This window comes from Schistocerca serialis, chromosome 1 (genome assembly GCF_023864345.2).
Source record: "Schistocerca serialis cubense isolate TAMUIC-IGC-003099 chromosome 1, iqSchSeri2.2, whole genome shotgun sequence".
Classification (NCBI taxonomy): domain Eukaryota; kingdom Metazoa; phylum Arthropoda; class Insecta; order Orthoptera; family Acrididae; genus Schistocerca; species Schistocerca serialis.
Window position 1 is genome coordinate 755,892,539 of NC_064638.1, and position 12,650 is coordinate 755,905,188.

A 12,650-nucleotide genomic window follows, 5' to 3' on the forward strand; every position below is an offset into this window, starting at 1 on the left:
CGGAAGAATTTTAAAGGAAGGAGATAAGAAAGATCGACGCCCGAGAAGAAGTGTCTGTAGCTGTAATGTGGTTGAGGAGCAGGTGTGCGCGGCGGCTGAGGTAAGGGCAGAGCGCGCGGACGAATCCGGCGCGGCGAGCGGGCCTACGAGTAGAAGCAGCTGCGCGCCTTGGGCAGGGGCTGCGGCTGTGGCTGGGGCGGCGGGGGCGGCGGGTGGAGGCGGCGCTGCTTGTGGGCGGCGGCGAGCAGCGGGCGCAGGCGCACGCACAGCAGAGCCGACGCCAGGCACGACGCCAGCAGCACGGCCAGCAGCACCACCAGCGTCGCCGCGAAGCCGGGCGTCGTCATGCAGATGAGGTGGTGCGGCGCCGGCTCGCTGTCCGGGCCCGCCCCCGCCCCCGCCGTCGAGCCCTCGGCCACGGGGATGGCCTGCTGGCGCGCCGCCGCCTCGTCCAGCGGAAACGTCAGGTCGCCGGTCGACACGACGCGGATGACGCGGTTCACGCCCACCGACTTCTCCGGGGGCGGCGTCGAGCCGGAGGCGTCTTGCTGGCGGCGCGCTTCGTGGGGCGGCACCTCCCGCCGCTGCCGGCGCACGCGACGCTCGTCGCGGGGCCGCGCCGCGCCCGCGGCGTTCAGGTACGCCTCCAGGGGCTGCGGCGGCGGGCCTGCACACAGTGGGACGGGGAGCGGTCAGCTCGAGCAAGCCACTGGGCTCGGAACATACACTGAGTTACAAGCAGATGAGAGACTTAATGCGTCAGTCAGGGAACTAAGAGGGTCACTCCAAAGGAAACGCACACCATTTTTTAAAATGTCCATCTTTTATTCTACATGTTTGAAAGTTTTACAGTGCGCAGATACATCCTTTAGGAACAATACTTTCCTTTCTCCACATAATTTCCATCCCTCTCAACTACCTTTACGCCATCTTGGAACCAGCGCCTGTATACCCGCACGGTAAAATTCTGGACCAACCTGCTGGAGCCACTGTTTGTCAGCGTGCACAAGGGAGTCATCATCTTCAAACCTTGTTCCACGAAGAGAGTCTTTCAGTTTCCCAAGGAGATGATAGTCACATGGAGCCAGGTCAGGACTGTAAGGCGGGTGTTTCAGTGTTGTCCATTCGAGTTTTGTGATCGCTTCCATGGATTTTTGACTGACATGTGGCCATGCATTGTGCAACAGCAAAACATCCTGCTTTTGCCGATGTGGTCGAACACGACTAAGTCGAGCTTGAAGTTCCTTCAGTGTCGTCACATATGCATCAGAATTTATGGTGGTTCCACTTGGCATGATGTCAACAAGCAAGAGTCCTTCGGAATCGAAAAACACCGTAGCCATAACTTTTCCAGCAGAAGGTGGGGTTCTGATTTTTTTTTAAATTTTTTTTTTATGGGTGAATTTGTATGATGCCACTCCATTGATTGCCTCTTCGTCTCTGGTGAAAAATGATGGAGCCATGTTTCATCACCTGTCACAATTCTTCCAAGAAATTCATCTCCACCATTCTCGTACTGATCCAAAAGTTCGCTGCATACCGTTTTTCTTGTTTCTTTGTGAGCCACTGTCAACATCCTGGGAACCCACCTGGCACAAACCTTTTTTAACGCCAACATTTTCAGTATTTTGCAAACACTTCCTTCCCCTATCCCAATGTAGCGTGACAATTCGTTCACTGTGAAGCGTCTATCAGCAGTCACCAATTCGTTAACTCTCTGCACGTTGTCTGGGGTGTGTGCAGTACGAGGCCTGCTGCTGCGAGGACAATCCTCAATATTGCAGTGCCCGTTTTCATCGCGTAACCTGCTTACCCACGGACTAACTATACTGCGATTGGCAGCAGCATCTCCATACACCTTTTTCAACCTCTTGTGGATGTTTCCCACTGTCTCGTTTTCGCAGCACAGAAATTCTATGACAGCACGTTGCTTCTGACGAACGTCAAGTGTAACATCCATCGTTAAGACATGCTGTGACGGCGCCACTCACGGGAACAGGTTGAACTAAGTTTGAAAACAAGCGAGAAGGATGTATCTACACACTGTAAAACTTTCTCACATGCAGAATGAAAACTGTATTTTTACAAAAATAGTGTGCATTTCTTTTGGAGTGACCCTCGTACCTAAAGCCTCCTGGAGCCAGAGACAGAGATACCGACCGAGACGATACAAGAGTGCCTCTAAATTAGTTATAATCAAACTTAATTGATAAGGAAAAATAAAAAAAATAATTATGTATGCTCTACGTTTGATTGGATCATACACTCCTGGAAATGGAAAAAAGAACACATTGACACCGGTGTGTCAGACCCACCATACTTGCTCCGGACACTGCGAGAGGGCTGTACAAGCAATGATCACACGCACGGCACAGCGGACACACCAGGAACCGCGGTGTTGGCCGTCGAATGGCGCTAGCTGCGCAGCATTTGTGCACCGCCGCCGTCAGTGTCAGCCAGTTTGCCGTGGCATACGGAGCTCCATCGCAGTCTTTAACACTGGTAGCATGCCGCGACAGCGTGGACGTGAACCGTATGTGCAGTTGACGGACTTTGAGCGAGGGCGTATAGTGGGCATGCGGGAGGCCGGGTGGACGTACCGCCGAATTTGCTCAACACGTGGGGCGTGAGGTCTCCACAGTACATCGATGTTGTCGCCAGTGGTCGGCGGAAGGTGCACGTGCCCGTCGACCTGGGACCGGACCGCAGCGACGCACGGATGCACGCCAAGACCGTAGGACCCTATGCAGTGCCGTAGGGGACCGCACCGCCACTTCCCAGCAAATTAGGGACACTGTTGCTCCTGGGGTATCGGCGAGGACCATTCGCAACCGTCTCCATGAAGCTGGGCTACGGTCCCGCACACCGTTAGGCCGTCTTCCGCTCACGCCCCAACATCGTGCAGCCCGCCTCCAGTGGTGTCGCGACAGGCGTGAATGGAGGGACGAATGGAGACGTGTCGTCTTCAGCGATGAGAGTCGCTTCTGCCTTGGTGCCAATGATGGTCGTATGCGTGTTTGGCGCCGTGCAGGTGAGCGCCACAATCAGGACTGCATACGACCGAGGCACACAGGGCCAACACCCGGCATCATGGTGTGGGGAGCGATCTCCTACACTGGCCGTATACTACTGGTGATCGTCGAGGGGACACTGAATAGTGCACGGTACATCCAAACCGTCATCGAACCCACCGTTCTACCATTCCTAGACCGGCAAGGGAACTTGCTGTTCCAACAGGACAATGCACGTCCGCATGTATCCCGTGCCACCCAACGTGCTCTAGAAGGTGTAAGTCAACTACCCTGGCCAGCAAGATCTCCGGATCTGTCCCCCATTGAGCATGTTTGGGACTGGATGAAGCGTCGTCTCACGCGGTCTGCACGTCCAGCACGAACGCTGGTCCAACTGAGGCGCCAGGTGGAAATGGCATGGCAAGCCGTTCCACAGGACTACATCCAGCATCTCTACGATCGTCTCCATGGGAGAATAGCAGCCTGCATTGCTGCGAAAGGTGGATATACACTGTACTAGTGCCGACATTGTGCATGCTCTGTTGCCTGTGTCTATGTGCCTGTGGTTCTGTCAGTGTGATCATGTGATGTATCTGACCCCAGGAATGTGTCAATAAAGTTTCCCCTTCCTGGGACAATGAATTCACGGTGTTCTTATTTCAGTTTCCAGGAGTGTATATGACGAAAATGTTTGTTTGAGCCATTGATGTACTGTGTTTTTCTCTCGTGAAGATTATTATTGTAATCGAAACCAGTACAGAATAAACACACAATTGTACAGTTGATGGTACATACGTGCTTTATTCAAATTATCTGCTAGCTTTGGACAGTAGACTATAAAAAAACTTTATTAATTCATCTGCCGAAGAGCAAGAATATAAGGGAACAATTAGCATTAGCTATGGATGCAGAAGAAAGAGCAATAAAGAAAGCGGATAAGACAGGGATGTGGAACTCTGAAACAGAGATACTGATAAGTGGGATAGAGATGCTTACTCGCTGCTGGAGGGAAGGACTGCTGGGATATACCGAGAGGAGAGATACAGAATATTTGGAGAGGCTTCAGTTGTCTTTTCGACGCATTATACTATGTCGTCACAGGCATCTGCTGGAAGTTGTAATGATATTCCACAACAGCTGCTCTATATAGATCTTTTTTATTTATTGCTACCGATTTCTAGCATTACTCATTTTCAAGTGTTCCCTGTAAAATCGTAAACACTACTCTGCAAAATAGCAAATGCTCGAAACTGCCAGCAGCTGTGTTGAAATATAACTGCAATGCATTTTATACGATTTGTAACTGCCGAACAGCGTGCACGAGATATGTTCAGATTATTGGGCAGTTTTTTCTGCCGATGTGTGACTGCAGTGGCGAAGAAGATGCCGAGTTATAAGACTCGAGTGCAGTCCTCAAAGACAGAAATGACTTAGTTTTCAAAACGTGCACTGAAAGGCACTGACGGGTGAATGAGTTGTTAGAATGATGGACGCAATGCTTACATTGGTCTGTGGACTACTGGTCAAATATTTCATGGAGAGCCTCGTCACGGTACGTACTGTGTCAGATAGATCTGCCCAGACCTAGTGGACGCCTAGTAAATGGCATTTATGTGCTGGATCTGTTCCGACAATTACATTCAGTAGAAGTGGAATGATCCGAACTGCAATCATTAGCTCTGGCATATGACAAAATGAGCGCAGCTGTTGAATGAAAAAAAATTTTATCACACAGTAGCACGCTACTCAGTATTTCACTCCGGTTTTGAATCGTATTTTTCGGTATCAACATGATAATGTTGTCCACACAGCAACGATTGTGTTGTGATCAAGGAATATTATTTGCATGTGCCAGAGTTTTGACCTCAAACCGATCGATCTGAACCGGTTTTTGAACAAAGTAGATCATCGGTTACGTGCCATATGAGTTTCCTCCAAAAAAAAAAAAAAAAAAAAAAAAAAAAAAATGGCAACTCTTGCTTCAGGGAGAATGGGATCCATCTCCGATTCGCGATTCGACTGTATTAGCAAAATGTATTCCCTGAAGATACGCCTCATGATAATAACGAAAGTTCATGGCTGGTATCTCTGGAACGAACAGCAGTCGGCATCTGAAGAAGTTTGGATATTGAATGCTGAGGGAAGTTTGGTAGAATTTGTTCGTGAACCATTCGGAAGACATACTCATTAACTAAGCAACGAAATAAAAATTGCCCACCACAAAGTAGCTGGAAGTGTGGGTAGGAGAGGCTGACTTACCGTAGATGGTGTCGGCCCCGTAGAGCGCCAGCGGCGGCGCCTCGGAACACTGATCGGGGCACTGGTTGCGGCATATCTGGATGGTGCACTGAAAATGCACCTCCATCGAGTCGGGGAACTTGAAGGCCTGGAAGTGCGCGTACGAGAGGACGGAGGCGCTGGCGCCGAAGTTCTTGATCTTGGTGAAGCGCGACATGAGTTTGGGCCTGGTGACGCAGCCCTTCTGGTCCACCAGCTGGATGGGCGCGCGCTTGCCGTCGTGCGCCATGCAGTTCCTCACCAGCATGTCGAACTTCGAGTCGTCGTCCTTGATGGCCAGTACCATCGTCATCGTCTGGCCGATCTTCACCAGCCCAGACACCTCGGAAGCCCACGGTCCTTTGCCCACCTGGAGACAGATGTATCATGAACTTCCTACAGAGAGCTGTGCTTCATATCTCGTTTGTGTACTTTGTTACTTTTTTATAAAGACGTCAAAATTACAGTATTTTTGGATTGTCACGTACAGTTTACAATATATTAAGGAGACAAATTTAACACTCAAGTATTTTTGTTTGTTATTTCAATTGTATATTTATAAGATGTATTGCAACCCCTCTACAGTTCCGTCTAGTACACTGGAACTTAGCCCTCGATGTCTTAACACACGTCCTATCATCCTGCAACATCTTCTTGTCAATATTATCAGGTCTCCTTTCTTCGTCGATTCTGTGGAGAATCTCCTCGATCCTTACCTTATCGGCCCAACTAAATCTCAACATCTCTGTGGCACCACATCCCAAAAACATCGATTACCTTCTTTTCTATTTGTAGATGTCCATCCTATTGCATGTACGAGGGACGTCGGCTGATGATACATATGAAAAAAGTACCACCACAGATGCATCTTGAGAACGACTTTATGACTTACACGACTACTTTCGGCAGCACATTACCGCTATCCTCAGGCCCCATCACTGCCAAAAGAGTAATAGATTTCCTTGGCGCATTTACTGTGGAGTCCTTGTTACCAGTATACGTGGTCTAGCTTTCCTCAGGAGTCTCTACTGGACACCATGATGTCTCCAATGCCACACGGTGTCGAGACTCCTGAGGAAAGCTAGACCACGTGTACAAGTAACAAGGACTCCACAATATATGCGCCAGGGAAGTTTAATACGGTCTTGGCAGAGGCGCGGCCTGAGGATAGCGGTAATGTGCCTCCGAAACTAGTCGTGTGTGACAATAAAGTCATTCTCAAGACACAGTTGTAGTAGTACTTTTTCTTATATACCTTCTTTTCTGTTTTTCTCATCGCTCATGATTCACTTCCACAATACAACTCTGCGCTCCAAATGTACATTTTCATAGATGTCTACCTCAAACAAGCTCTATGTTTGATACTAGTAGACTTCTTTGGCCAGAAATGCCCTCTTTGCCTGTGCTAGTTTACTTTGTATGGTCTCCTTGTTTCGTCCTTCATGCGTTTTTTGTTTCTAAGGTAGTGGAATTCCTTTACTTAGTCTACTTAGTGGCCAATAATTTTGATGTTAAATTTATAGCTAACCTCATTCCTGATACTCCATATTACTTTCGTCCTTCTTCCCTTTACTCTCAATTCATATTCTGCTCTCGTTAGACTATTCATTCCATTCAACAGGTCCTATAATACCTATTCACTTTCACTGAGGATCTCAAATGTTATCATTGACATAGTTTCGCCCTAAATTTTAAACCCACACTTGAAACCTCCTATCATTTCCGTCACTGCTTCTTCGATGTACAGATGGAACAGCTGGGGCAAAGACTTGCATCCTTGTCTTACCTCTTTTCAACCCGTGCACTTTGTTATTTGTTTTCTGCGTTTATTGTTCCCACTTGTTTCATGTACACTTTATATATTACCCGTCTTTCCCTATAGCTTGCTCTTGTTTTTCTCGTATTTCCAACATCTTGCACCGATGACCAGTATCGAACGCTTTCTCCAGATTGACAAATCCAATGAAATCTTGCTTCCATGCAAGAACTGTCACTCCAGTGCTTTTATAGTTCCGTCAGCTAAACAGGTATTAATCTAACAGACTCTCGATTTTCTTTTCCATTCTCTGGCACGAAAGCGGATGCGTGAGACGTTAAGATGAGTGTGAGTTCATTCATAGCTTGTCCGTTCTTGCTATCTTCTGGATTGCGTGGACGATATTTTTCGGAAGGTTTATTGTACGTATCCATCCTATATAGTCTACATATCAAGTCGAATAGTTGCTTGGTTGTCACTTGCCCCAGTGACTGCAGAAATTCCATTATCGTTCCCTTCTGCTCTATTTGATTAAAAGTCTTCCAAATTGTTAAACTTGGACGTTAGTAATGGATTCCCCTTATGTCTTCAAAAATGACTTCCATTTCTTTTTCTATCATGCCAGCAGAATGTCCCTACCCCTCGCAGAGCACTCAGTGCATACTTTCCACAAATTTGCTCTGTCCTCTACATTTAAACAGCGGAATTTCTATTACAGTCTAATTTGAACACCCTTGCTTTTAATTACAGAGTAGCTATTTTTGACTTATCTGTATTCTAATTGTATTATTATTATTATTATTATTATTATTATTATTAATAGCGTATGGGTCAGTAGCTTGTTGCAGGTTTTTCAATTGGGCACCACGTTGGCGACTTGTGTGTTGTTAACCTGCCTCATTTATCCAAAAGGGGGAAGAGGACCTACAGTTCAACTTGGAAACCGATCCGCTGTCGTTTCTGACGACTCTTCACGTCACTGAGAGGTGAAGTTCAGATGAAAAGCAGGCAGAGTTTCTTTGATCCGGCCGGGATTCGATCCCGCGACCTATCAGCTAAGAGGGATGCACTTTAACCGTAGACCACCAGGCCCGACCTCTACTCGTGTATGCTGAATCTGCTCTTCCGACAGCTTTTTTTTCAGATTCCTTCACATTTATCCTGCAGCCATTTCGCCTTGGCTTTCGTGCACTTTGTATGAGCATATCGTCATTAAAGTCTCATTTATGTGCTGTTAAGTTACTTTTACTTGTTTAAAATTACATGATGTGAGTTTTATAATGATAATGAAAAGAATGAACAAGAATAATGAAGTAACATCATAAAATAGAAATTATGTTGAAGTACTTCTTCATGTATTGTGAATATTGGGACTGGTAGAAAACAATATTTGCTACACAAGGTTACATATTTTCTTTTAAACCTACTTCGGCCCCTCAGTGTATATCGCAAACAAGAGCAGTTCTTCAACACTCCCTTGGCCGTTATACGTCCGAAACCTGAATGTGCTTCCACATATGGCGATTCCTACCCGCTAAGGACACTATGATGAGCTGCAGTTGCTTCGAAGTCATCGATCCAATCTTGAAGGTCATCCAAGAATTTTGTCCACGAGGTGTTAGCTCGCAACTGTGACTGTAACTATACCGAAAGTCAATGAACACATCATGAACATGGGTGCCGGTGTCCCATAGACAGACTAAGTAATCTGAGTTTCACAAGATCTCTGTTTAGAAAATTCCATGTTAATTCCTACATAATGGATTCTCGATCTGCAAAATGCAAAAGATGGACAATGAAGCACTCAGTCCTTTAGCTAAGTTTTTAGACAACATAGTTGTGTGGAGATAACAGCGATTGGTTTACTTATAATCAATTATTCAAAATGACAGTCACAATCGCATTATTCATTTTGCCGCCAACCAGTTTAAACCCGCGATGGTGTCATCTTCAGGGCAATTTACACCATTTGGTCGATCGCTGGAGTCGTCACCCCATCGCGGGTTGAAACCGGTTGGCGGCAAAATAAATGATGCGATTGTGACTGTCATTTTGAATAACTGACCTTCAGCTAAGCGCGTCTTCCCGATCCCCCTCCTTGGAAGTTGTAATGATTTGCAACTTTTCTCAATTGCTTGGAACGCTTTCTTGTTTCAGAGACCTACAGGGACTTTCTTGTCGGAAAGGAGCACCAAGAGAAGTGGCGCAGTAGTTAGCACACTGGACTCGCATTCGGGAGGACGACGGTTCAAACCAAAGTCCGGCATTTAAATTTAGGATTTCCGTGGTTTTCCTAAATCGCTCCAGGTAAATTCCGGGATGGTTCCTTTGAAAGGGTTCGGCCGATTTCCTTCCCCATCCTTGACAAAAGTCGTGCTCGTGCTCCACCTCTAATGACCTCGATGTAGACTGGACGTTAAACCCAATCATCCTTCCTTCCTATGAGGGCAACAGGTTCTTTCACATAATTTGTAAATAGCTTAGTCTCATATGATGACTTATTTTGGCGAATTCTATTGTTTTGTCGATACTTCGTGGTTTCCGAAATTGTCAGATTGGGTAGTTTTTCCAGGGTGTTTGGGTTTTGGCTGAAATGGCATTTACACGTATTTTTCTACATGAAAGTTTTATAAATAATGGCAGAATGGCAGGATGTTTAATTCTCCTACAGTTCTCAGTATGGCGTCATAGAAATTATATATGTCCCAATGAATTCTCGGGTGACTCTGTTTAGTTACTGTTTTGATTTGGGTTTCGTACTCTTCCGTTCGACTCAGCCTCGTGGTGCCAATGGAGGAACTACTAGACCGAGCAGCAGCTCCTCCAGGCCACAATGGCGGGGAGAGCGGTACGCTGACCCCACGCCCTTTCTACCGCTACTGACGCCATTGGAAGAGAATGACACAATGGTCGGACGATACCGACAGGCCCGCCAGGACCTGTGGATTGAGTTTGCGTTTACTCTTCCGTTAGCACACGGTTTAAAACATACTTCGCACCTTGAAGTAAACCCTGTGCGGTATATTTACGTTTTCGTAGCAGCAGCACTCATCTCTAATACACTACTTGCTATTAAAATTGCTACACCACGAAGATGACGTGCTACAGACGTGAAATTTAACCGACAGGAAGAAGATGCTGTGATATGCAAATGATTAGCTTATCAGAGCATTCACACAAGGTTGGCGCCGGTGGTGATACCTACAACGTGCTGACATGAGGAAAATTTCCAACCGATTTCACATACTTAAACAGCAATTGACCAGCGTTGCCTGGTGAAACGTTGTTGTGATGCCTCGAGTAAGGAGGAGAAATGTTTACCATCACGTTTCCGACTTTGATAAAGGTCGGATTGTAGCCTATCGCGATTGCGGTTCATCGTATCGCTACATTGCTGCTCGCGTTGGTCGAGATCCAATGACTGTTAGCAGAATATGGAATCTGTGGGTTCGGGAGGGTAATACGGAATGCCGTGCTGGATCCCAACGGCCTCGTATCACTAGCAGTCGAGATGACAGGCATCTTATCCGCATGGCTGTAACGGATAGTGCAGCCACGTCTCGATCCCTGAGTCAACAGATGGGGACGTCTGCAAGACAACAACCATCTGCACGAACAGTTCGACAACGTTTGCAGCAGCATGGACTATCAGCTAGGAGACCATGGCTGCGGTTACCGTTGACGCTGCATCACAGACAGGAGCGCCGGCGATGGTGTACTCAACGACGAACCTGGGTGCACGAATGGCAAAACGTCATTTTTTCGTATGAATCGAGGTTGTGTTTACACCATCATGATGGTCTCATCCGTGTTTGGCGACATCGCGGTGAACGCACATTGGAAGCGTGTATTCGTCATCGCCATACTGGCTTATCACCCGGCGTGATGGTATGGGGTCCCATTGGTTACACGTTTCGGTGACGTGTTGAAGCTGCATGGGCAGCAGTACCTGTACACACCATCCAAGCTCTGTTTGACTCAATGCCCAGGCGTATCAAGGCCGCTATTACGGCCAGAGGTGGTTGTTCTGGGTACTGATTTCTCAGGACATATGCTTCCAAATTGCGTGAAAATGTAATCACATGTCAGTTCTAGTATAATTTATTTGTCCAATGAATACCCGTTTATTATCTGCAATTATCCTTGGTGTAGCAATTTTAAAGGCCAGTAGTGTAATAAACGCATATATAACACAACAATAGATCTCACTGTTCCTACGTGTACTGAAACCGGAGGAGGTCTTTATTTGTTAAGGAGTGGTGAAAGTTTTCGTTGGGCTCCGACGGAGTGACTCACCTGTATCTGCATCCAGCAGCCGACGTTGTCTCCCGCGAAGTCAGCCCTGACGACGTCGAGCATGTCGACGGGGAAGGGCCGGAACGTGACGGACTTCTCGTACTGGTCGTGCCACGTGCAGCGCAGCTTCCTCGCCTGGTCCCACACCTCCTGCACCTGCGCACCCACACCGACAGTCGGTCACACGCTGGCAGGTCTTAATTATTAATCCAGTAAAAGAAAGTCCGATAGAAAATGATACAAATAAGGTCTTTAGAAAAGTTATTAACTGGTTTTCCGCGAATGGGCTTGCTCCTAACTTTTAAAAAAACTCAGTACATCCACATTTCTGCTGCAAAAAGTTTAATTCCTTCAATAAACATAACACATCGAAAGAAGCCAGTAGCCAGGGTAGAGCATACTAAGTTTTTGGGTGTACATATAGATGAGAATCTTAATAGTAAAATTTATATTTTGGATCTCCTAAAGCGACTAGGTTCAGCAACTTTTGCAATCAGAATAATTGCCAATTTTGAGGTTGTAGAAATTAGTAAGATAACATACTTTGAATACTTCCACTCTCTGATGTCGTACAGAATAATACTCTGGGGCAACTCAACACTTAGGCAAAAGGTATTCACTGCTCAAAAGAAAGTAGTTAGAAGAATGTGTGGGGTTCATAGTCGCACATCTTGTAGGCATCTGTTTAAAAGGTTAGGAATTCTTACAACTGCTTCACAGTACATTTACTCAGTAATGAAATTTTTTCTCAACAACATGGACCAGTTTAAAATCAACAGCGACATTCATGATCACAATCCCAGAAAAAAGAAAGACCTACACTATCCTTTACTTAACCTATCTTTGGCACAGAAAGGGTAAAATATGCTGCTATAAAACTTTTTGATAAATTACGAGATGAAATAAAATGTCTGACAGACAGCAGTAATAGTTTCAAAAACAAATTGAAATCATACCTCCTTGACAACTCCTTCTATAACATAGATGAATTCTTGAATATGACTAAATAAATCTGGAGATATAATATATGCATTCTGTGCCATTTAAGGGAATGGGATAGATAATAGAAATATTTAGGTATAACACTATAATGTAAACAAAAGACCCTTGCTTCCTGTGCACATTTTTTTGTGCATTTGATACGATCCACATCATAACGGTTTCTCCGTGCTCTTGATCAATGGAACACGTAACTAACTAACTAAAGGATAAAACTGTACGCCCGACTGGATTGCGAGCTTTTGCCAAAATTAAAATTTATTTGCCCCCAACAGACCAGTTACTCCTTTAAAGACTACTTCCAAGTCACA

General features: G+C 46.1%; 1 protein-coding gene across 1 annotated transcript in view; it reads right to left on the minus strand.

Annotated features, from left to right (window-relative positions):
- Positions 1 to 227: 227 nt before the first annotated feature.
- The window catches only part of LOC126430522 (uncharacterized), a gene marked incomplete at its 3' end in the record, with an annotated part of 28,309 nt that continues 15,886 nt past the window's right edge, over positions 228 to 12,650 (minus strand). Inside the window, exons 4-7 of the mRNA XM_050090427.1 lie at positions 11,341 to 11,496; positions 5,267 to 5,658; positions 3,372 to 3,376; positions 228 to 667 (exon numbers count right to left, since the gene is read on the minus strand). Of these exons, the coding sequence (XP_049946384.1) occupies positions 228 to 667; positions 3,372 to 3,376; positions 5,267 to 5,658; positions 11,341 to 11,496 (993 nt within the window). The remainder of the gene's footprint in view (positions 668 to 3,371; positions 3,377 to 5,266; positions 5,659 to 11,340; positions 11,497 to 12,650) is intronic.